Source organism: Geotrypetes seraphini, chromosome 6 (assembly GCF_902459505.1).
Source record: "Geotrypetes seraphini chromosome 6, aGeoSer1.1, whole genome shotgun sequence".
Classification (NCBI taxonomy): Eukaryota; Metazoa; Chordata; class Amphibia; order Gymnophiona; family Dermophiidae; genus Geotrypetes; species Geotrypetes seraphini.
The window spans coordinates 190,313,666-190,338,732 of NC_047089.1; the positions used below are offsets into that span (position 1 = coordinate 190,313,666).

General features: G+C 39.8%; 1 protein-coding gene across 4 annotated transcripts in view; it reads right to left on the minus strand.

Moving 5' to 3' along the window:
- Positions 1 to 25,067, minus strand: part of LOC117362823 (tetraspanin-15-like) — a 297,713-nt gene that overhangs the window by 96,454 nt on the left and 176,192 nt on the right. For all 4 annotated transcript variants that reach the window (XM_033949841.1, XM_033949840.1, XM_033949842.1 and 1 more), the window contains one exon: positions 16,882 to 16,998. In XM_033949841.1, the coding sequence (XP_033805732.1) occupies positions 16,882 to 16,998 (117 nt within the window). The remainder of the gene's footprint in view (positions 1 to 16,881; positions 16,999 to 25,067) is intronic.

Below are 25,067 nucleotides of genomic sequence, written 5' to 3' on the forward strand. Positions count from 1 at the left end.
AAAATGCATGAGTGAAGAGCCTGTTGAGGATCATATGAATATATTGTATAAGTGTTGAATGGGGTGTATATGGCATTGATATTGATTTCTCAGGAAGCACATGAGCATATTGCACCTCATTCAGAGCATCCAACTGAGATGGGAGTTGGGAAAACTACTGGCCTGCAAGCTCAGAGTTTTTCAGCTAATGACTGTATGAGATTTTGGTAAACATTTATGTACTGATTTAGGCCTCCTTATCTACAGCTATAAATGTACCGGTACTCCTTATTTCCTCACTCCTTTGGAGGCTATCATGCAGTCTTGGAGTACCAAAACCCTGTTTCCAGTATCACGCATCCTACAGGTAGCACATATACAGTTCTCCAGTATTACACGCAAGGAAGCAGGCCACATGGACCCCAGAATGGTAGATGGTGTAGGGTAGAATTTTTTATAATACAATAAATAAAAAGTATCAAAGAACACTAGTCAAAAACATTTAAAAAGATGACTGACTATATATATATTTTTTAAACTTCAGAACCTCACCCTTCCCTATTAAAAAAATGTTTGAAACATAAAAAAAGATTTTCATTCGGATCTGAAGTTTTAAAATAAACACTGGATAATTTCCCAAAACCCAAAATTGAAGAGCTTAGTTAAGCTGGATAAGCATAATAAGCTTCATATGACATTTCTAGACAGTGAGAAAACTGCTCTCAAATGCTTGTAATCAGCACATTGATTAGAAGTAAACACTATTTTTACATCTTATTTGCATAACGGAATTTGTTAATAGCTGAGCAAGTGGAGGACTTGATTTAATTTGGAGTTTCTTCTTCTTTCCTCTAAGTTTATTAGCTGTTTGCTGGCTAGTTAGTGGAGCACCATACACCAGATCTAAATGACAATAAGGAGTCAAGTATTCATTTAAATATATTTTAAATATTCAGGGCTGGAGTAACCTCATGGTTTAGAGCAGTTAAAGTAGGCTAAAGAACCAGGGAAGCCCAGTTCAAATTCCACTGCAGCTCCTTGTGCAAGTCACTTAACCCTCCACTGCCTAAAGTACAAACTTAGATAGTGAGCCCTCCAGGGACAGGGAAATACCTAATGTACCTGCATGTAACTTGTCATGAGCTGTAACTGAAACAAGTGTGAAACAAATTAATGAAATATGCATAGGGGCCACTCTGCTGCACCAGCACTGGCTATCCGTAGAATTACACAGAATGATCATGATCTGCCCTGGCATTATCCAGATAGTGCTGGGGCAATCTGTAAGAATTTCCAGTAGAAATATCTATGCAGTGCTGCTGAAAATTCATGGATAAATGCTTCTGAATATTGGATCCTAACTGTTTTTTGATGAGGTGTAAAACACCAGGCAAAAAGGACAATTCTATAACTTAACGTCTTCACTTACTGTGTATGCACATCAGGAGCACCAAAACTGGAAATTATGGGCTCATTTTCAAAAGAGAAAAATGGCCAATAAATGGCATGTTTTAATCTTATAAGCAGTGCAGAAGAGTCAGTAGCTGACATAGCTGTTTCCATTCCTGCATCAGGACAAACAGACTCCTACATAGCAATAAAAGGCAAAAAAACGAGCATATGTGGAATGGTCAAATTTCTTCATAAATACCTGAAGATTGGAGGGTGGCCAATGCTATGCCGATTTTTAAAAAGGGTTCCAGGGGAGAGTTGGGAAACTACAGAACAGTAAGCCTGACTTCAGTGCCGGGCAAAATGGTGGAAACAATTATAAAAAATAAAATTGTGGAACACGTAGACAAACATGATTTAATCGGACAGAGTCAGCATGGGTTCATCCGAGGGAGATCTTGTCTCATCAATTTGCTTGACTTCTTTGAAAGTGTGAATAAACACCTGGATAAAGGTGAGCTGGTTGATGTAGTATATCTAGATTTTCAGAAAGCTTTTGATAAAGTTCCTCATGAGAAGCTCCTGAGAAAATTAAAGACTCATGGAATAGGTGGCAAAATTCAGTTGTGGATTAGGAATTGGTTATCGGATAGAAAACAGAGGGTAGGGTTAAATGGTCATTTTTCTCAATGGAGCAGAGTAAACAGTGGAGTGCCGCAGGGGTCTGTACTGAGACCGGTGCTATTTAACTTATTTATAAGTGATCTGGAAATTGGAACAACGAGTGAGGTGATTAAATTTGCTGATGAACTAAACTGTTCAAAGTTGTTAAAACGCATGCAGACTGTGAAAAACTGCCGAAAAACCTTAGGAAATTGGACAACTGTGGCAGATGAAATTTAGTGTGGACAAATGCAAAGTGATTCACATTGGAAAGAATAATCCGAATCTCAATTACCAGATGCTATGGTTCACCTTGGGGGTTAAAACCCAAGAAATGGATCTGGGTGTTATTGTAGACAATACGATGAAACCTTCCACTCAATGTGTGGCGGCGGCCAAAAATGCTAACAGGATGCTAGGAATTATTAAAAAAGGGATGGTTAACAAGACTAAGAATGTTATAATGCCCCTGTATCGTTCCATGGTGCAACCTCATCTGGAGTATTGCGTTCAATTCTGGTCTCCTTATCTCATGAAAGATAAGGAGACCAGCACTGGAAAAGGTTCAAAGAAGAGCGATCAAGATGATAAAGGGGATGGAACTCCTCTCATATGAGGAAAGACTAAAAAGTTAGGGCTCTTCAGCTTGTAAAAGAGACAGCTGAGGGGAAATATGATTGAAGTCTAAAAAATCCTGATTGGAGTAGAACGGGTACAAGTGGATCGATTTTTCACTCCGTCACAAATTACAAAGACTGGGGGACACTCAAAGTCACAGAGAAATACTTTTAAAACCAATAGAAAGAAATATTTTTTCACTAGGAGAATAGTTAAGCTCTGGAACGCATTGCCAGAGGTTGTGTGGTAAGAGTGGATAGTGTAGCTGGTTTTAAGAAAGGAAGATCATAGGCATAAAATAACCTCCCCCACAGGTCCTTCTTTACAGATAAGCTTTTATGACCTTTTTGCTTCTATTCCTGTAGTTGCATTGCAGAGAGCCACCGGATTATTTTGAATGCCTACCATTCAGATTCTACAGGTGGGGTTCTGAGGCTTTTTCCTCCCTACTTATAACAGTCCAATGGTACATGTGCATAAGGTAATTATATTTATTGTGATTTTCACAGTAACCTATATGACACCTATTGTTGTATTTCTCATTGTATAGTAGAAGTGTTGTTTGGTTAACTTTTAAGGCTTTATATGGTGGGGTACCTTCTTATTTGACTAATATTACTATTCCTTTTTTTAAAAAAAAATTCTTTATTTTAACAACTTTTTACAATATTCTCAATACAAAATATAAATTGCATTTGATATAATAAGCTACTAAATTAACACATCTTATCATCCCATAAATTAAAACAATCCAAGCCCCTCTATCTCCCTCCCCCCCTCAGGAGACCCAGGTTCTCCATTCATAAGGATAGAGTAATATACAATTCAAATCTTTCAAAAAACTTCTTTTTCCATTTCAATATACCTCTCCCACATATCTCTAAATTTCATCAATTAATTTGATAAAAGGGCAAATAGTCTACTTTTCTCAAACTATACCTAGTCAATCTCTCATATCTCTAATTTTGGGTATATTTGAAGTACGCCAATGCTGGACCAATGTCAATTGAGCAGCTATAATTGTCAGATCCATAAGTTTAGATTGAGAGGATGTTAGCCCTTTCACTCCTACTCCCAACAATGCCCTTTCGGCATTCACATTAAGTGGAATTTGAATTAATTTACTCACATAATAAAATACCTACTCCCAGTAGTTCTGGACCTTTTGGCAATTCCACCACAAATGATAGAATGTGCCTCTTTCACCACAACCTTTCCACCAGACAGCATTGTCTTCCTTAGTATATTTACTAATTAGAACCGGAGTAATATACCATTGTACTAGAAGTTTAATAGCATTTTCCACCAATGCAGCTGCTCTAGCAGTATGAAAGAGGTGCACTACAATTACCCCCCATTCATCTATTGACCATTCCTTTCCCAGATCTTTTTCCCAAGCTTTCATATATGGAGTTTTCACTTACTTATCAATATGAATAATTCTATATAACCAAGAAATACATCCTTTTACAACTGGATTCTCTATCCCCTTTTCAAATTCAGATTTCTTTAAAACTTTACCTTATATAATATAATTTTTCAACTGTAAATATGGAAAGAGATCCCTCGCTTCCAAATGATATTGATCCTTAAGGTCTGCAAAGGCTTAATTTAACTACCCCTTCCTCAATAAGTTGTCCAAAGCACTTCAAACCTTTTACCTCCCATTTTTTAAAGATTCCCCCCTCTCTCCCTGGTATAAAGTCTCGCTCATATAGCAGGCTAATATTACTATTCCATATACATGTACTCCATCTGGACAGTTGCGTTCATTGGGGTACCTTCTTATTTGGCTAATATATTGGATATTTATTTATTTATTTTGATTTCTATCCCGTTCTCCCAGAAACTCAGAATGGGTTACAAATTGACATTCATAATCATTTGAAGACAGACTAGTCATGACAACAAATAGGTTACAGAAGACAATAACAGAGCTTATTCTAGAGACCAGACTGGTCATAGCGAAGGGTACTAGAAGTATATTGAGGAAGCAATCTTTAATGGCCCGATTGGCGGAAAATGAAGGTCTTTACTGCTCTGGGGAAGGTCATTAGTGAGTCTAGCGACCTGATCTGTGTGGGTAGTCGGTTCCATAGCTGAGGTAGGAAATGGCTGTAGGATCGTTTACACGCTGTACTCATTCAGAGGGATCTCCCTGTGGGAATGCTGAGTCTTTGTTCTGCTTTAGAGTGGAGGAAGCGTTTAGGGGTGTATAGGCTTAGCTTGGATGCTATGTAGGCTGGGGTTTTTTTGGTGTAATCTCTTGTGAATCTTGCCGAAGGCTTTGAAGATGCATCGCTTTTTGACTGGTAACCAGTGAGCTGCACAGAGCGCTGGAGTAATGGAGTCACGGTAGCTGAGGTTGTATAGGAGTTGAATTGCTGAGTTCTGGACTTTTTGGAGGCATTTTAGATCTCTTGCAGTAATGCCATTGAATAGGGAGTTGCAGTAGTCTAGTCTAGAGAAAACATAGGTATATAGCAGTTGGGCTAAGTCTGTTTCTGAGAGGTAGGATTTGATCCTTCGCAGTTGGCGTAGGTAGTAAAAAGATGTGGAAACTACCTGCGAGACGTGGGCGGAGAGGGACTTCGTACCTGGTCTTTTGCTGTTAAGGGGGTGGATTCCCAGGATAGTGTCGGACGAGTGAGAGTAGTGTTCTTTTTCCTGATCCAGAGTAGTTCAGTCTTTGAGGCATTCAGCTGGAGTTTATTGGCTGTCATCCAGTTTTTCATATCAGAGAGGCAGTGTAGGAGGTTAGTGAGTTGGGTTGGCCAATCATCACCTAGGGGGAGCAATAGTTGAAGGTCATCTGCATAGGAGTGAATCTTTATGTTGTATTTGTGTGCAATGTTGATGACTGGCCTGATATACAGATTGAAGAGGAGAGGGGATAGTAAGGCACCTTGGGGAACTCCGTATTTATTTGATTTGGGGTTTGATTTAGTGTAGCATGGATTGTGTTCTTTGATCCAGGAAGGAGGTGAACCATTGCAGTGCTGAGTTCTTGATTCCTATGTCAGCGAGTCGGTCTAGTAGAAGTTGATGGCGGCACTAAGGTGAAGGCGGCACTAAGGTGAAGGCGGCATTAAGGTGTCGAAAGCAGAACTAAGGTCAAGCAGGACCAGTAAGGCATCATTTCCTTTATCCAGCTTTGACCAGCTGTTGTCAATGATGTCAAGAAGAACAGATTCTGTACTATGGCCTGGTCACCCAATAGTTCTCAGATTAAAGTGATGACAAAGATGTATGCTTAAGAACAGCACGGACAATAGCCATTTTCCATACTGAATGAGAGCAAATGTAAAATAATAGGAAAAAAAATTGTAACTCAACTGTAAATGTACAGTCTCTTCATCTGTTAACCGCATAGAACTTCCATGGTAATGCGGTATATAAAAATAAAGTTATTATTATTATTATTATCCAACTAGACAGACATAGATTTTGCAAAGAGGTGGTTAAATGAACCTTAGCCACAATGTTAGAAAGTTGTGTGAGAGAAAAATGGAAAACACATTCCAAATTGGTCATCCACAATTATTGATAGAGGCAGAACTACCAATAATAGAATCTTCTACAATTGCAGGTGCAGGAGAAGGAATGATCATAGTATTCTGAAGAGATTGAACCTCACGCTTAAAATAACTAGCAAAGGTTTCGGCAGAAATAAGAAGATTCATTAAGGGTGGAGAACAAGAGTTAGAAATAATTGAGAACAGTGTTTTACTTCTATTATCAGAATTCTTTAACAGATTTGAAAAGTAAGTTGTTACTCTTCGCAACTGAAATTTAGAAATTAGATCCCTTTCTTCCTACCATGAAGTCTGTAGTTCTCTCAAAGCCTTCCTATTTTGCGACTTTCCAAGTTCCTATTGCATCTTTCCAAGTTCATTTAGGTCATATGGCAAAGGATGATCTGCGTGACAGCACTCTGGCACTGATAACTATTTACTCTCTAAGCTACAGTTTCCTATACTTTGATTGTGTTCCATCTCTTTTATGCTTTTATTCCCTCTCTCCTCAATATTTCCTGTTTCTCCTATTAACTGTAACTTATCACAATGGGAAATGATAATACTATTTATATTCCTTCTCCCTTGCTGCACCATACGCCTGGAACAGACTGCCTGAGTCAGTAAATATGTCAAGCTCCGTCCATGGCAGTATGCAAATCAAGACTATAAACCCACCTTTTTGAGGCTAGTTTTAACTCCTAACTCCAGCTCACTTGTATATTACCCATGCCTGAGAAACTCCCTAATCCCATACTTGTCCTGTTTGTCTGATTAGATTGTAAGCTCTGCTGAGCAGGGACTGCCTCTTGAATGTTTTAATGTACAGCGCTGTGTATGTCTAGCAGCGTTATAGAAATTATTATTATTAGTTATAGACATTACTTAAAAAGATTGTTTGGAAGCTCAAATAAAAATATATTCTATGTAGTAAAAAAAGGTTGAAGGTCAAAATGACAGCCTGTGTGGTTTAATAGTGAAACTGAAGAGGCAGTGAAAGCCCAAATGGTATTTTTCAGAAACAGAAGGCAGATTGTCGTAAAGAAAACAGAGATGAGTACGCACTCAGGCAAGTTAGATGCAAAAAAGGTAATGAGAGGTTAACAGAAATTGAAGTTTGCTGTAGAGGCAAGAGCTAATACATTGAAAACCTTCTTTGATGGTGATGATTCAGAGCTCATCAGTATAAGTGCAGAAGATGGAACAGATCAAACTAGTAAACTCGCGAGCAACAAATCAACAGGACTGGATGGTATTGATACCCAGATTCCTGAAAGATATCAAACATGAAACTGCTAACATATTACTAATAATCTGTAACCTATATAATTCAAAATGGCCATTAATACCCAAGGACTGGAGGGTAACCAATGTAATACCAATTTTTAACAAGGACTCCTGGTGCTTGGAGACCCATGAGCCTGATGTCAGGATGTCTAAGGTCAAAGTAGGTGTGACTAACACCAGAAATGACCATAGGTGTCCTTAGGTGCCACCACAGATGTAATTCATGTCAAACATAGGCACCAGAAATGTAGCTCTGAAAAACCCTGGCCTACATTTCCGGTGCCTATGTTTGAGGTAGTAGCAATTCTACAAATGGCGCCGTTGCGTGATTGACATGCGATCGGTGCAGCCATCTTTTAAACGGCCACCGATACTGTTTGTATCCAGCCCTAAATGCTTATTTTACGGGAATCAACTAATAGAGGTGTTTTAACTCAAAATACCTTCTTCTGGGATTTTTTTTACATTTTATTAGAACCAGTTTAGGCCTTGAGCTCTATCTCTCACTGGCCACCAGGATCTTTTACTTTACCCTTTGAAACACTGATTTGCTGTCTTTTCTGTTTTTCCCTACTTACAAGCTACAGTTACCCCAAATAAATTACTTTGCTGCAGTGCTTCTAGAAGGATGGCTACATGTGTAATCAAAACTTAAATAGTATAAGTCAGAGAAAGCTATCAGAAAAACATGAAATTAGCCTGTTCCTGAGCACCTAATATGAAACCTTTAGTTACATTTAGTTCTCCTAAATCAACTTCTTAGCCAGAGGCTCTCAGGAGTACAGAATGACCTTTTTCCTCCTGGACTACTGTAAGAGCAATGAAACACATTTCCTCAAAGCATGTCAGAACTGTATAATCATGAAAACAGATGGAAAGACCTTATGCTCCGCCATTTCTGACCCTGGCTTCTGGAAAATACGTACTGCACATGAATATAATGTGCTTTGAGCTACAACTGAAAAAGGCATGAGCAAAATTTCTTCCTTTCCAAAGACGTTTTCTGCATTTTTATTGCCTCTGAATATATTTTTTTCTTCCTTTAAGCTTTCTTTAAGAAAAGAATCTCTAAAGTATCAGAAACGAGGATCTAAAGTATATGGACGAGGAAAATCTATCCAGCTATCTCTCCTCTGTTGTAAAAAAACCCAAAAACGTATCGTCACTGGAAATGTCCAATCAACTCTTTTGTAATTCGCCTTGAACTGCAAGGTATAGGCGGAATAGAAATCCCTAATGTAATGTAATGTAATGTAAAATGGATGATGCCAGGGAACAGCCTTAGTAAACATACACTGGCATGTCTGGTCTGGCCAGCTGGGAGAAGATATTGCCTACTTGTTTGCTTCACAAAGAGTTCAGAGCTTCTATACTTCTCCTTCTCCGTTTGAACCTGGGAGGTCTAAAACATACCTAGGAATCTGTGGGGTATTCAGTAAGGGATAGTCAACATTGTTTGGCTACCACTGGCTTTATCACTGGACACTCAATGTCGGGCCATGTCCAGGCACTGACACCGAATATCCAGGCATATATGGCCAGTTAAAACGTATGCACTAAAGTACTGAATAGTGCATACATTTTAATTGGCCACATATGCCTGGAAATTCAGTGTCAGTGCCTGGACAAGACCCGACATTGAATATCCAGTCCTATTTAAGTGGTTACTTTATGCAATGAAGCGCTGAATATTGGCACTAAACCCAGGACTGGTATTAGACATGTTGGGGCCCAGGGCAGTAATTAAGGATGGGGCTCCTCTTCTCCCTGCCCTTCCCCTAATTTCCTCATCCACCATTACTACCATATATAAAACAACTTTAAGGGCTCCTTTTACAAAGGTGCGTTATGGCCTTAACGTGCAGAATAGCATGCGCTAAAATGCCACGTGCGTTAGCCGCTACCGCCTCCTTTTAATCAGGCGCTAATTTTTTGGCTAGTGTGCGCTAATCTTGTGCATGTGCGAAAAACGCTAGCACACCTTAGTAAATGGAGCCCTAAATGTCTTCTTCACACACAAAACAGACAGACCTTCAACAAATACAGAACAATGGATCATAAATTAGAAAGAGAATCGATTGGACAGCTAGACGATCGAGGGACAAAAGGGGCTCTCAGGGATGACAAGGCCATAGCGGAGAGATTAAATGAATTCTTTGCTTCAGTCTTCACCGAAGAAGATGTAGGGGAGTTACCAGTGCCAGAAATGGTATTCAATTCTGATGAATCAGAGAAACTCAAATAAATCTCTATAACAATGTAATGTAATTGTAATGTAATGTAATTTATTTCTTATATACCGCTAAACTCCGTTAGGATTCTAAGCGGTTTACAGAAAAATAGACAATATTTTTTTTTTAATTTTTGGTGCATTAAAATTATAAATAATATAGGTACTTAGAAATTCCCTTACTGTCCTGAAGGCTCACAATCTAACTAAAGTACCTGGAAAAATGACAATTAGTAGAGTAATGAAGAAATAAAATAGAGAATAGATGAGAAAAATAAGAAAATAAACATTTTAATAAGACTACAATGATCTAAAGGACTTTGAAAGGTTGAAAAAAGAGGGGAGATAAGAATAGAAGCAGAGGGAGAACCGTTGAAGCAATAGAATTCTGGGGAAATTTAAATGAAATTTGAATGATAAAATAAAACAAAATAAGTGGTAAAACAATAATTGAGATTAAAAAATATATCATAAACTAAAAAGAATTGAAAATAAAATCAAAACAGTCAAAACTGAAGTCCAGCTTGAACGGGCCCCCGAGCCAACCGTTGGTCCGATGGCCGGACTGCAGCCCTCCTCCGTCGGCTCTCCCCTGCTGCAAGCGAAGACAGTGTCGGGTGCCCCGCTGGAACGGGCCCCCAAGCCGACCGTTGGTCCGATGGCCGGACTGCAGCCCTCCTCTGTTGGCTCTCCCCTACTGGCATGGGGGAGGAGCGAAGACAGTGTCGGGTGCCCCGCTGGAACGGGCCCCCGAGCCGACCGTTGGTCCAATGGAAGACAGAATGGGTCAATTTGACAAATTAAACAGTAGCAAATTGCCTGGACCAGATGGACATACATCCCAGAATGCTGATAGGATTGAAAAATGAACTTGCTGAGCTATTGCTAGTAATTTGTAATTCTTCTCTAAAATCCAGAATAGTTCCAGAAGTTCGGAGGGTGGCCAATGTAAAATTGATTTTTAAAAAGGGTTCCAGAAGTGATCCAGGAAATTATAGACTGGTGGGCCTGATGTCAGTGCCAGGCAAAATGGTAGAGACTATTATAAGGAAAAAAATGACAGAACATATACCATAAATATGGATTAATGAGAGAAAGCCAGCATGGATTTAGTCAAGGGAAATCTTGCCTCATCAATCTACTGCATTTCTTTGAAGGGATGAAGGAACGTGTTGATAAAGGTGAACTGGTTGATACTGTGTATTTAGATTTTCAAAAGGCATTTGACAAAGTACCTCATGAAAAACCTCTGAGGAAGTTAGAGTCATGGAATAAGAGGTAATGTCTTATTATGGATTAGGAACTGGTTGAAAGACAGAAAACAGAGTAGGTTTAAATGGTCAATATTCTCAAGGAATTTTTATTACTATTTGTTTGTTAAAAGTGCTGTTTTATTGTATCAATTGTTGTATTTTCTAATGCACTTTATGGAAGGTACGCAGGTGAGGTTAAACTCATTTAGAGCACTGGTCTTGACCTAAGGGGCGCCGCGTGAGCGGACTGCTGGGCAGGATGGATCACTGGTCTGATCCAGCAGCAGCAATTCTTATGTATGTTTTAAAATGAATAAAGAATTAAAAAAAAGAAAACTGTGGCCACAAAATTGTTATTGCTGCACCATAAAAAAGGTCAATATTCTCAATGGAGAAGGGTAAATAATGGGGTTCCCCTGGCATGCAAGTTGGGTACAATTTTCTGGAATGCCCCTGACCTACCCATGCCCCCCTCCCATGGGAATGCTCCCTTTGCAGTTGGAGGGGCATTTTCGATAGGACTTATAAGTCTAAGGTTGGACATTTTGGGCAGGTCATCCACAAACTCAGGAGAAAAAAAATGTCCATTTTCAAAGCTGCCTAATGTCTATCTTTTATTTTTGAAAATGACCTAGGTATAAGTTTTGGTCCTTAGGATATCTAACTTTTGTGGACATTTTCAAAAATAAAAATGTCCAAGTAAAAAACTCACAAAAGCAAGTTTGTAGACGTACCCAATTACCTTGTCTGATCGCGGCATATAAATCCCCTTCAGCTGAGCTGGCAAGAATCCCTGAAACCGGCTCCTCTGCCGTGATCAGCTGATGGCAAGCCCTCAATGTGTTGTTTTTTTCCCCTCCATCTCAGAGTGGAGACCACTGGGGGAGTAAGGGAGGATCATGCCTTAATCCCTCCAGTGGTCATCTCATCAGTTTGCGCTGCTTTGGGGCACTTAGACGCAACTAAAAGAGGTCTAACTGCCGGCATCTAAGTTCCCTCTAGGAAAGCTTTGATTGTTGCTGCAGTACGACCAGGTTTAAGCCTGCCCAATTCCCGCCCATAACACACCTTCCAACACAACCCTTTGATCTCTGGACGCACAGCAGCTTAGAAGTGCTGCTGCACATCCAGAAAGTTGGTTTTGCTTATCAGCACTTGGACATCCCTGCTATTAATGCGTCCAAGTGCCGACTTAGGCTGGTTTTTGGATGTTTTAAAGTTTTGATTATGCCTCCCTTAGGCACTATCCTATAACTGTGCATGTACAATAAGTATCCTATAACTGGGCATGTATTTCTGTGCCAATCTGCCATTTCAGCCCCGTTTTGACGCACTGCAGCTGTTAGAACACATTATTGCACTGAAGGTAGGGCATGGAATTAGTGTCTAACTTTAGGTACCGTTTATGTTACATATCGCTTTTCTGACTAAAAAGACCACACAAAGCAATGATCAGAGGTCCTATCAAAAACAAAGAACAGATTAATATATACTGTAACAAATAATCCTAATGAGTCAACACAGTCCAAGTCATTGTGATTTTGTCCATAAACATCATACTAACACAGCCACAAATATTTAGCAATGTACAACCAGAGAAACAACGTACTCCCTTCCAGAAGCCTTAGCAAATCATAACACTAAGGTTTGGTTATTTTTAGAATCTGGTTTTATGGATCATTATTTCCATGTTTATGAAGTGGTTTTCTATATTACATATTTTGATGTTTATTTATGATTTTGAAAGCTAATTTATTGTTTGCTTTGTTTTTGTCGGTGGCTCTCAACCCAGTCCACATGACAGATCCAGTCAGTCAGGTTTTCAGGATATCTACAATCAATGTTCACAAGACAGGCAATGAGAGAATATCAAGGTCGACATTAATTAGAGAGGCACTTCAAATGAGCCCCTGTTTCGCACAGGTATGCAAAGTTAACATCACCAATAACAACAGGAAGCACCAATTATGGTTTTGGGTTGTAACAGACAGAAGCAAAACAGAACTAATTTATAAACAGTATGTGGTCAGAGAACACTGACTGTAAAAGAAGACAGGGTTTGGGAATTTTCCAGCACGAGTCCAACTTTTCACAGATATCTGCTCAGGGACACAGACTTCTACAAGCTCTAGTGAAACAGACAAAAAACTGAGACACCCAGGAAAGAGGGAGAGGAATTTGAACTGTAAAGGACTGTCTTACTAACTCCCAAAGTAAGCTAGGCCATCCTTTTAATTTTAGCCCCATTGTGTACAAAAAAATTATAGGCTGTAGCTAATCTGTTATTGTGACTCAGAAAAAGAGCTGAGAATCAATGAACCAAGACTTACTCCCTCTTCTACAAAGCTGCGTGGCAACAGCCCCGAAGCCCTTTAAACCTCTATGGGCTTCGGGGCCGTTATCGCGTGGCTTTGTAGAAGAGGGGGTTACAACACCACAATATGGAGTAATTTAGGAACATTAGATTTAATTTTCAGATTTACTACTACATAATAAAAAAATTAGGTGGGAGGGAACATTATTAATGTGGGCTTTAAACTCAGTTATTAGTTGTAGGTCTCCTTGCATAAAATGGAACTTGTGTTAAAACAGAATGAGTTGCAGGTAAAATAACTAGGGTTTTATGTTGATGAAAATTCTTAATCACAATTAATCAAGCAATTAAAATGTTTTATTGTGATTAATCATGTGACCACTACGCCACATTTCTGCCCTGTATCCATCTCTCCCTCCCTCTCCTCCACCCCCCAGTCTAATATCTATCCTTCTCCCTTCTCTCTCTCTCTCACACTCATCTGCATTTCTCCCCCCCCATACCTTCAAAATTGCTTAAAGAGCAGCGGCAGTGTAGCAGTGTGTATTTGTTGCCTATTCCAGAAGCTCCCTCCGACCTGTCCCACAATTTCCTCTTTTCTTATGGGTGGAATGGGCCAGAGAGGTCTCCAGAGCATGCAACATACAGACACTGCTGTACTTTTGCTGCTTTCTAAGTAATTTTGAAGGTACAGGGAAGCAGGCAAGGGAGGGAAGTGCAGGGAGAGATGCCGATCACGCTGGGGTGGGGGTGATTAGCTGTAATTCATTTTATTAAATTGTGACTAATAATGTATTAACTGTGGCGCTAACTACAACTAATGTTAAGCTCTAAAAATAACACGTTTTAGCAGTAGCCCACTTTGATGACCCTTAGAGCAAAGGGTTCTGAAATACTGACATTTGCAAGGTTTTCACATAAGTCTACCGAAGTGAACCAAACTGCCTGGGAATATTTGCCAGTGTTACCTTTGCATCTATATCATCTTTCTAAATTATTAAGAGTGGCACACTTTGAAAGGGAAGTTTTGCCCTTTGGCTTTAAACATAGTAGATGGATTGGTTCCGTTGGATCATTTTTAATCTAATCTAATCTGAATTTCTGGATTGCAATGATCCAATTCAGGTTCAAGGCGATTTACAGGTTGAGAGGTCCATAGAGGTATGGGCAAGTACAGTTAAATGTGGGCGCTGTTTGACCTGTAGTTGCAGTTATAAGAATTTAGTAATTTTTGAGATGACGAATGATACAGTGACAAAATTCATCACTGTTCCCATCCCTGCGGATAACCGCGGGAAACCATCATTCTTTAAGGAGAGAGGGAAGAATCAGCGTATGAATAGGCACAGCCACTGACCCTCAAGCTTTGCATTAAAGAATGCTGGTGTAGAAGGACTGAGGTTGAGATAGACACTAAAGAATGACAGTCTCTGGTATCCAGAGCAGATATTGTGATGTCATAATGCCTCATTCCACCAATGCCTAGGAGCAAACCTCATCAGTGATGTCACAATGGGTTCATTGTTCTATACTTGGCTCACATATGAATCAAGAGTATGAATGGGCACAGCCACTGACCCTCAAGCCTTGCATTAAAGAATGCTGGTGTAGAAGGACTAAGGTTGAGATAGACACTAAAGAATGATATGGGATGGTTTCCCACGGTTATTTACGGGGACAGGAACGATGATGAATTCTGTCACCGAGTCATTCTCTTGTTTCAAAGTCTATGCTATTTAGGGTGGAAGTTATTAACATGGGCTACTATTAAGAAGTGTTACTGCAGTTATTAGTAATTAGGTCTCAATAAGATACTTTTTAAACATATCAAGTGGAGTAATAGTCAAAGACTTGGGGGAATTTAGAACTCTAAGATTAAGTCTCCTACTATGATTTTCCAGTTGTTCAATCTTCTTTAAAAAGAAAAGTCTGTCTTTAATCAAAGTCTCAGTTGATTTCTGAACTGAAGCAAGTTCTTTATTCATTTGTTCAAATTTACCAGTGGTTTCAATTTGATTATTATGTACCGAGGTAGAAAGGTCATCCAGTTTACTCACTATTGTACTGATATCACTGGCAGATTTTGTAGCCTCGTCTTCTAGCTTCTGGAGTACCCGCCAAATGCTGTCCAATCCTCCGCTCCTGGACTAGATGAAAACTCAGAGCTTAGGGCGACGTCGGGCTCCCCACTGCGTGAGGCCGCCGGACTCAACAGGACCGCTGGGCTCACGTTCTCAACGTCCTCTGGTGCCGGCTTAGGTGGCAACCGGATAGCTGGAGGGAAGAGTGAAATTTCAAATCCCATAGCTCCGGAGACTCCCTGCACCAGAGTCATTGTTGGGCTCTTACCCCCTTCGAAACTGGCCGGAGAACTGGTGAGACAACGCTCCATCGAAGCTTGACTAGGCAAGGGGGGATCTGCCCGGAGAAAGCCCTTGCGTTTAGTATGAAGCATCATTAATGAGAAGAAAGAAGGAAAACCTTTCTTCTATCAGGTAAATTCTGTAGAATAGCAAGGCACTCAGGAGCATAACTCACAAGCTATTAGCATGCCGCCACCATTTTGTCTCTCCCCCTTTATGTTGTATACAGTATGTGATATGGGGCCCTTGTAATGAGATGTATGTCAGACAAACATCTTGTACACTTAAAACAGGAATGATAGAACATCGGCACTGTATAAATTCAATGATGGAGGAAGCCCCCCTCTTGTACACCATTGTGTTCAACATGCTCATTGTTTTGATGAGTTGAGGTACATGATTGTGGAACAAATCAGTCTTACCACGTGGGGGGGGGGGGGGGGAGATATTAGATCCTTGTTAAGACAGCAGGAGCAGCGCTGGATTTATAAACTGAACCCCGTGGAACTACACGGTATGAACATTTTAGCTAAATGGAATGCCTTTTTAAAAAAATATTTTTTAGGGTTATTTCCCTTTAAATTCATGGTCACCATATGATTGGTACTTCTGTCTGGTTGGCTTCTTTTTAACAATCCACAATTTTGAAGCCATTCTGGTTCCAGCAGTGAAAGTCGAAACATGCAGGAGATCTCCTGATGCAGCTATTAAGCAGAATGAGTGCAATCATCAAGGTTATGAGTTGACCACAATTTGATATAAAGTTTTACATAAGGATGAAACCAGCTCCCGTGGAAATGGACCCCTATGATGAGTCTGCCATAGATAGCTAAGTTCTTTATGTTTTAACATTTTTTGACTGTACCTTTACGGTGATGTTTGGACACCGGATAGAACCTTTATTGTGAGAGACTGGATGCAACTGTGGGTGGTCTTTGATGTTTAGGAATTTTTGAGATATAGACAATTTTCTCCTTCAGAGGTGGGGGAGATTTGGCCCCTGTGCTTTTTTCTCTGTCTTAAGGAAACCATGTTTGGGTGTAATAGAAGTGCTATAAGACACCGGTACACCTGTGGGGCTTTTGAGGCTTCAGTTTTTTCAATATTGATAACTGACACACTCAGGGCTCCTTTTACTAAGCTGCGTTACGGCATTAACGCACACACTCGGCGCTAATGCCAGCATTGAGCTGGCGTTAGTTCTAGCCGCCTAGTGCTGGTTGAAGCAGAGAAACCTTTACTCACAATTAACAGACACGGTTTTTACCTCTTTCACCTTACAGCAGGTATATGGAACTCCGCAAGCCAGCGGGCCTGTGCTGTTACATGCATGGTATAGATTCACTTCCCAGTCTGAGTAGTCATCACCTCCGCAGCAGTAGAACTGTTTAAAGATAAACAACCAACATTAGAAAACTGAAGAAGCGTCTCTGCCCTGCCCCACCCCATGCATTTAGTCAGTTCTTCAGGGCTAAGAAAATAGACAATTGAAACATGCTGTTCTAGGTACTTAAGAACAATACATAAGCTACATTATCATTCTCTTGAAAGAGAGGTGCAACCAGAAATAAAGAATATCACAGGAGACACAGACTATGGAAACTAGGGTATCTCCCATTGCAAAGTGGTAGATGGGATCTATGAATCCTGATGGGTGCCACTCCCCTTGCACAGAGCTGATCATAGATCACACCCCCAACTCTGCTGATAGAGGAAAATTCCAGCACTCTGCAGATCACCGAGGGCTGAGACAGAGTACCAAAGATACAAGACAAAGACATTTCAGTTATAAGGCACCAAGCTATTTTATTATGAGTCAGGAGAAAGTATAAGGTGGCAAGGTGTGCAAAAGCAGAAATTAAAGTATGCTATTCTACCAATAAAGTACCAATAAAGTCCACCTAAGATGTGGGAACATAATAAGCATTGGCTCCACTCTCCTGACTAGGGCTGCAAAATCCATCTCTTCCTGCAGAATTGCTACAGAAGTATCCACATTGGCAGGGGCAATGGAAGCAGAAGCAGTAGCAGTAATGAAGATGATCTACTTCTTTCCTCGCTACTCTACGCCCATGATGGTGGGATAGGAAGAGAAGAGCAGCAGCTGCATGACATCTCAGGCACACCTTTCTCTTCTGTTGCTGGAACCCAAGTGTCAGAAGTGTGGAAATCTTCTTCCTCCTTTCACCTGATTCCTATTTCACTTTATAGAAAGAGGAGAACAGTGGAGGTGCCTCAGTCTTGTGGCTCAATTTCTGGGACAACGACTTAGAACACAGTTTCACCAATTCTGTACCGGACAATGGTGCGCCCCCATCTGGACTACTGCGTCCAACACTGGTCACCATACATGAAAAAGGACAAAGTACTGCTCGAAAGGGTCCAGAGAAGAGCGACAAAAAATGGTTAAGGGACTGGAGGAGTTGCCGTACAGTGAGAGGCTAGAGAAACTGGGCCTCTTCTCATTGAAAAGAGGAGACTGAGAGGGGACATGATCAAAACATCCAAGATAATGAAGGGAATAGACTTAGTAGAGAAAGAGAGATTGTTCACCCTCTCCAAGGTAGAGAGAACGAGAGGGTACTCTAAAGTTAAAAGGGGATAGATTCCTTACAAATGTAAGGAAGTTCTTCTTCACCCAGAAAGTGGTAGGAAATCTGGAACGCTCTTCCTGAGGATGTTATAGGGGAAAATACCCTCCAGGGATTCAAGACAAGATTAGACAAGTTCCTACTGAACCAGAACATACGCAGGTAAGGCTAGACTCAATTAGGGCACTGGTCTTTGTCCTAAGGGCCGCCACGTGAGCGGACTGCTGGGCACGATGGACCACTGGTCTGACCCAGCAGCGGCAATTCTTATGTTCTTTTCAGAGTCCACAGCAGCAGGGATGTTCTTCTTCAGCTTCTCCATTCCATGCAACCATGGAAAAAGGTGGCTTTTTCTGGTGCTTCTAAGGAGTCTATGGGGTCTTTTTACCAAGCTGCGGTAAGCACTAAAATGCCTGCGTACTGAAAGTTAAAAGACACAATTGCAGGGTGAGCTGAGGTATCTCATGATACTGGTTGTTTCTATTGGTTATTTCTTTTCTTGGACCTGTATTCTGCTGCAGCCATTTTTTTGGGCCAGTCAGTACCAGCACATTTCTCCATGGAAATGACCAGACCATAAATAAATAAACACACGCAACAAATGGCTGCAGCAGAATACAGGTCCAAGAAAAGAAACAACCAGTAGTTGTCTGAATAAGATTTATTAATAAAGCAACCTTTGATGGTAGTGCGTCCATATTGTCCTATTATTCATTTGTTAGATAACTGCCCCGACTTGTTTGAAGATTGTATAATTTTATATGATTGTATTGTTTACATATTTATTTTGTGTGTTATTGATTTGTAAGCCACTTAGTTGTAGGTGGGTCATAAATATATCAAATAAATAAATAATCCTCACTTTTACAAAACCATAGAATTCCTATGAGCGTCACAGCTGCTACTGCCGCAGCAGACGCTAAAAACCGTGCTACGGTTTTGTAAAAAAAAAAAAAAAAAGGTTTAAAAAAAAAATAAACAAATGCCTATATCAGAGATACAATCAATTTCTGTTGTAAGGACAACTGTCACACTTACAAATATATAGGCATTTTTCCCTATCTGTCCTGTTGGGCTCACACTCTATCTAATGTACCTGGGGTAATAGGGGATTAAGTGACTTGCCGAGGGTCACAAGGAGCAGTGTGGGATATAAACCCACAACCTCAGGGTGCTGAGGCTTTAGCTCTAACCACTGCGCCACACACTCCCCTACCATACAACATCAGCCCTAATTTTTATGACCTTACCTGTAAACAGGTATCAGTACAAATATTACACAGGGCCCAAGAACACAAACACTCCTACTACAGGTACAACAGAAGAAGTAGGACTGCTATTGATTTCTATATGGAAACTACATGCAAACAGAATATGGCACATATCCCGAAGCTAACATATTCTAATGCCATTTAGTTCAAAGTGGATTGCATTGAGACAGGGTCAGTAACCCAGGAATTAAGGAAAAGGGATTGGGATTTGTATACCACCTTTTTGTAGTTTTAGAACAGCACTCAAAGTGGTTTACATACAGGTATTTCAAGCATTTTCCCTATCTGTCCCAGTGGGCTCACAATCTATCGAATGTACCTGGGGCAGTGGAGGATTAAGTGACTTGCCCAGGGTCACAGGGAGCAGCACAGGCTTTGAACCCACAACCTCAGGATGATGAGGCTGTAACCCTAACACAGAAATGCTGCTAGCAGTTTGGATGAAATGTATTAGAATTAGATCGACTTTGCACCCTTAGGTAGCCTTGACGGTGAAATGCTGGCTACCATTGGTGTTGTTGATCTTCAACATTGAGATAAGTACTTTCTTGTATGGAGAAAGTGTTTTGAAACTAAATTAAAACTAAGAGCTCCTTTTACAAAGGTGCGCTAGCATTTTTAGCGCACGCACTGGATTAGCACGCGCTACCCGAAAAACTACCGCCTACTCAAGAGGAGGTAGCAGCGGCTAGTACGCCCTAACGCACCTTTGTAAAAGGAGCCCTAAGTTCGAGTTCAAATGCATTGCACAAGGCTTGAGAATTTATAAGTGTGGAAGTTTTTTTATGCCAATGAGGTTCCTGGACCCCGAAGCTATCTATTTCTAACCTTTTTGGTTCATAGGAGGAGGGGGATCTGAGGCTTTTTCCTCCCACTTTTGATTTTTACAAGTGATGCACAGTGTAATTGTTACACTGGTCTTCTAGATAAAATAGTATGTTTAATCACTCCTTTATTGCATGTTTTGAATGAATAGAAGTAAGTGTCATTTGAAGAATTGAGTTTTTGTTCTGTCCTGAGTGCTACTGATTAAGGGGTCCTTTTACTAAGGTGCATCCATTATATCCTATGGACGCATTAGCACGCATTAGCATTTAGCCCCTTAGTAAACGAACCCCTCATTACCCTAACCACTGCACCCCACTACATTAAATCAAAGTATTTCCATAAAATATAATGAATTTACATCCAATATCTAACTCTCAATTAGAAAATCATCTACCCTCAACATATTTCTGGCATAAAATAGTTATTACAGATTTCTTAAACAACATTTCTTATTTATTTATCAATTTATTTATTTTAAAAATTTGTATTCTGCTTATAACCTAAACGGATTACAGATTTACATACATAAATCCAATTATTACTACATTATTACATCACAAACATACAATTCTTACAAATAAATGAAAAGGAGAAATAGAAGTCTATCAAATCTACAGGAATGCTCTAACAAAGTAATGAGTTTTCAGAGATTTCTTAAAAGACTTCAGAATTTGATACAGTCTTAATGTACCATTCAGAGCATTCCATAATCGTGGACCAGCCACAGAAATTGCTGTCATCCATGTTTTCTTTATAAAGTATCTCGTGTACATGCTCAAGTGCTAACTTCATTTTTGATTCTGAATGCAGAAAGCGAGATGGCAAATACTTCCTTGACACAACATATAGAGGGCCATTTACGATGACGTTCAAATCTGAGTTTGGACATTTTAAGAACATAAGAACAGCCATACTGGGTCAGACCAATGGTCCATCTAGCCAAGTATCCTGTTTCCACAGTGGCCAATCTAGATCACAAGTACCTGGCAAAAACCAAAATAGTAGCAACACTCCATGCTACTGATTCCAGGGGCAAGCATTGGGATCAATAGTATGGCATTGTCTCAACAGCAGACTATGGACTTTTCATTCAGGAACTTGTCAAAACCTTTTTTAAACCCATCTACATTAACTACTGTTATCACATCTTCTGGCAACATGTTCTAGAGCTTAACTATTTTCTGAGTGAAAAAATATTTCCTCCTACTGGTTTTAAAAGTATTTGCCTGTAACTTCATCGAGTGTCCCCTAGTCTCCTGTAATTTTTGATAGAGCATAAAATCGATCCACTGTTCTATATCACTTGGAATTTTGTAGACTTCAATCATACCTCCACTCAGCCATCTGTTTTCCAAGAAGAAGAGCCCTAACCTCTTTAGTCTTTTCTCATACGAGAGGGGTTCCATCTCCTTTATCATCTTGGCTGCTCTTTGAACCTTTTCTAGTTCAACTATATCTTTTTTGAGATACGGTGACCAGAATCGAACGCAATTCTCAAGGTAAGGTTGCACCATGAAGCGATACAGAGGCATTATAATATTCTTAATCTTATTTATCATCCCTTTTCTAATAATTCCTAGCATTTTGTTTGTTTTTTTGGCCATTGTCACACATTGAGAGGAATGTTTCATCTTATTGTCTATGATGACACCTAGACACACAAAAAATACAGTACTATACAGGTCCATTTTCAGAACTGCAAACGTGTTATCATTTTTTCAAAAATGATCATTTTTTAAATGTGTGTTGATCTTTATGAACCATTAAAAAAAAAAAAAAAAAATCACATCCAAAGAAAAACACACTAAACAAGCTGTTGGGATGTAGGAGGGGGGCCAGCATTTTTAGAAGATTGGTGATACGGACATCCTAGCAGAGCAGTGGGGCAAACTAGGGGGCATTGCAGTGAACTTCACATAAAGTATCACAGAAAGACATCTCACCATGACCCACTTATGGTGTATATTGAGCCCTCCAAAACCCACCAAATACCTAATGGACTCAATTGCACATCACACCAATAGCCCTTAGGCCTGTAGAAGACACCTAAATGAGGCTACAGTAGCATTAGGATGGTGTTTGGAAGGCTCACATGTTCCACTACAAGAATAGTGGTTAAAGTGGAGTATGGTCCTGAGTCCCCATAAGTCAAACAAGACAATTGCAGCAGTAAAAACATTCAAATAAAGTATGATATAGTATGCTACAGTACATTACAATGTCAACACAATAAAACATCTTAATAGACAGCCTAGATTATAAGCAAAGATGGAACAGATAGATGGATAAGACAGAGTAGCAGGAGTAAGAAAATAAGGGGGCCAATTAAAAAGCTCAACATGAGGTCAGAATGGTGTCTGAAAATTTTAGCTAGGGAAGGAATGAATAAACTTCTGTGTGTCCAATAAAGGTCTGGTTGAACAGCCAAGCTTTCACCTGCTTCCTGAAGTAGAGATAGTCTTCTGTTAAGCAAAGCCTTTCAGGGAGTGTATTCCAGAGTGTGGGGACCACTCCAGAGAAGACTTGCTGACAGGTATCACATCATGTGAAAATTGAACCCTGGACGTATTCTGAAATGGTTGATTATGGGAGAAAACTGTCCAAGACATAAGCTTACCCTAGTCCCGCCCACACCACGCCTCTAACAGGCCCCCTTGCAATTTAGATGAACAGCATAGAAATCTGTCTAGAAAGTAGATTTGGAAAATAGTGAATTGGGGCAGTTTGACAAGAAAAATGTCCATCTGCCCCTTTAGGCCACTTTTTGGATGCCTTTCTTTTTTGAAAATGTGCTTCATAGATTGGTTTTCTATGTGAGCTGGGATTGCATTCCAAACCGTTGCTGTTTGATTAGATAGATAGATAGTGAGCCCACTGGGACAGACAAGGAAAAATGCTTGAGTACCTAAATAAATTCATGTAAACTGTTCTGAGCTCCCCTGGGTATAGAAAATTGAACGTATGTGTATTTATTCATCAACCATGGAACAAACTTTGCCGCAATGTGAGACATCTCCAACTTCTCTGTTAGAATATTGTGGTATGAGCCAATGGAGATGTTGCATTCCTCTGCCAATTCTCTAACAGTTAATCACCGATTAGTGTGCACAAGAACCCTCACTTGATCAACATGATCATCATCAGTTGACGCTGATGGTCTTCCAGTTTGCAAATGGTCTTCCACTGATTCACGACCACTATTGAAGCAAGAATACCATTCATGAAGTATGAATACCATTCAAAACACCTTCCACGACCCATGACATGTTACCCATAAGCCACTTTCAACATTTCATAAGTTTCTGTAGCAGTCTTACCCAATTTAAAACAGAACTTCACACTGCGGCGCTGCTCATTGTGGTCACACATGATGAAAATTAGCCAATCACGAAAACACACTTTCACAAAAACTGCTGTAGCTCGGAGTCAAAAACAGATATCAACAAATGGGAAAAAGGAGATTCTTCATGAGGTTTCAAGCTACTCAGCACCACCTAGCATGTCTCAAAAGTATTTACCATTGGTGCACAATTCAATAAATAAAGGGAGATTGAGGATCTCAGACACCCGCTTGGAAGTTGGCAAATTAACCTTCAGCCAAGAATAACTGGTTCCATGTTTCATTCATTGATTCTCTAAACCTCCCCCTCCTTATTCTAAACTTTGCTGTATTAAAATTTCTTTATTATATTCTTCTTAAAATTCTATAGATAAATGTCCCACTTTTAGTAGTTGCTTATCATAAACACAGCAGAGGAACTAAATAAGTTATCTTAAAAGATGCGGACATCCATGGCCCGACGGGACCCATTTCGCCAACTCTAATGGCTTTTTCAAGGGTTCACTAGTGGCACTGCATATCTTATTAGCCACAGTGCTCCTTGTTAGAGCCATTTATCATTCCGTTCAAACAAGAAGCGCAATGGCTCATAAGATATGCAGAGCCACTAGTGAACCCTTGAAAAAGCCATTAGAGTTGGTGAAATGGGTCCCATCGGGTCATGGATGTCCGCATCTTTTAAGATAAGTGATTTGGTTCCTCTGCTGTGCTTATGAGTGGGACATTTATCTATAGAATTTTAAGAAGAATATAATAGAGAAAATTTAATACCGCAAAGGAGTTTAGACTAAGGAGGGGGAGGTTTAGAGGATCAATGAATGAAACATAGGAACCAGTAAGTCTTGGCTAAAGGTTCATTTACCAACTCCCAAGCGGGTTTCTGAGATTCTCAATCTCCTTTTATCTACATTCTATACATTGTATTGTGGGACCTTTTGTATTATTGGACTACTCACATGTGCATACCTGCCTTTCTAAAATGACAGTCAAAACCTAAACATGATCATTTCCACATGTATTCTTTGGAACAGTTGATCTAAAATGTGCCTCTATACTGTATATAAAGCAAATATATAATTACATCGTAGTCTTTAAAACTGGAAAAACACACAAACTGTACTATAACAAGATTTCTTTCCTTAAAAAAAAATTCTATAGAGAATGTGATCAGACCATTTATTTGTCACTTTCCACTGAAACCTTTTATCTCTTCCCTGCTTCTCTTGCTAAGCAGAGATTTCTAGATTAGGGTGCAGTATAATCTGCCCAAAGCTTTTTTCTATTTCCTCATTAAGAGACCCTTTTCTACACTGTATAAGATCTTTGCCTTCTGGGGGCATTTGCTTAAATAAAACCCTGGAGAGATCTGCAAAAAGCATGGAAGGTGCTGGAGAGGGTGATAATTGTATATATTAATCAACAT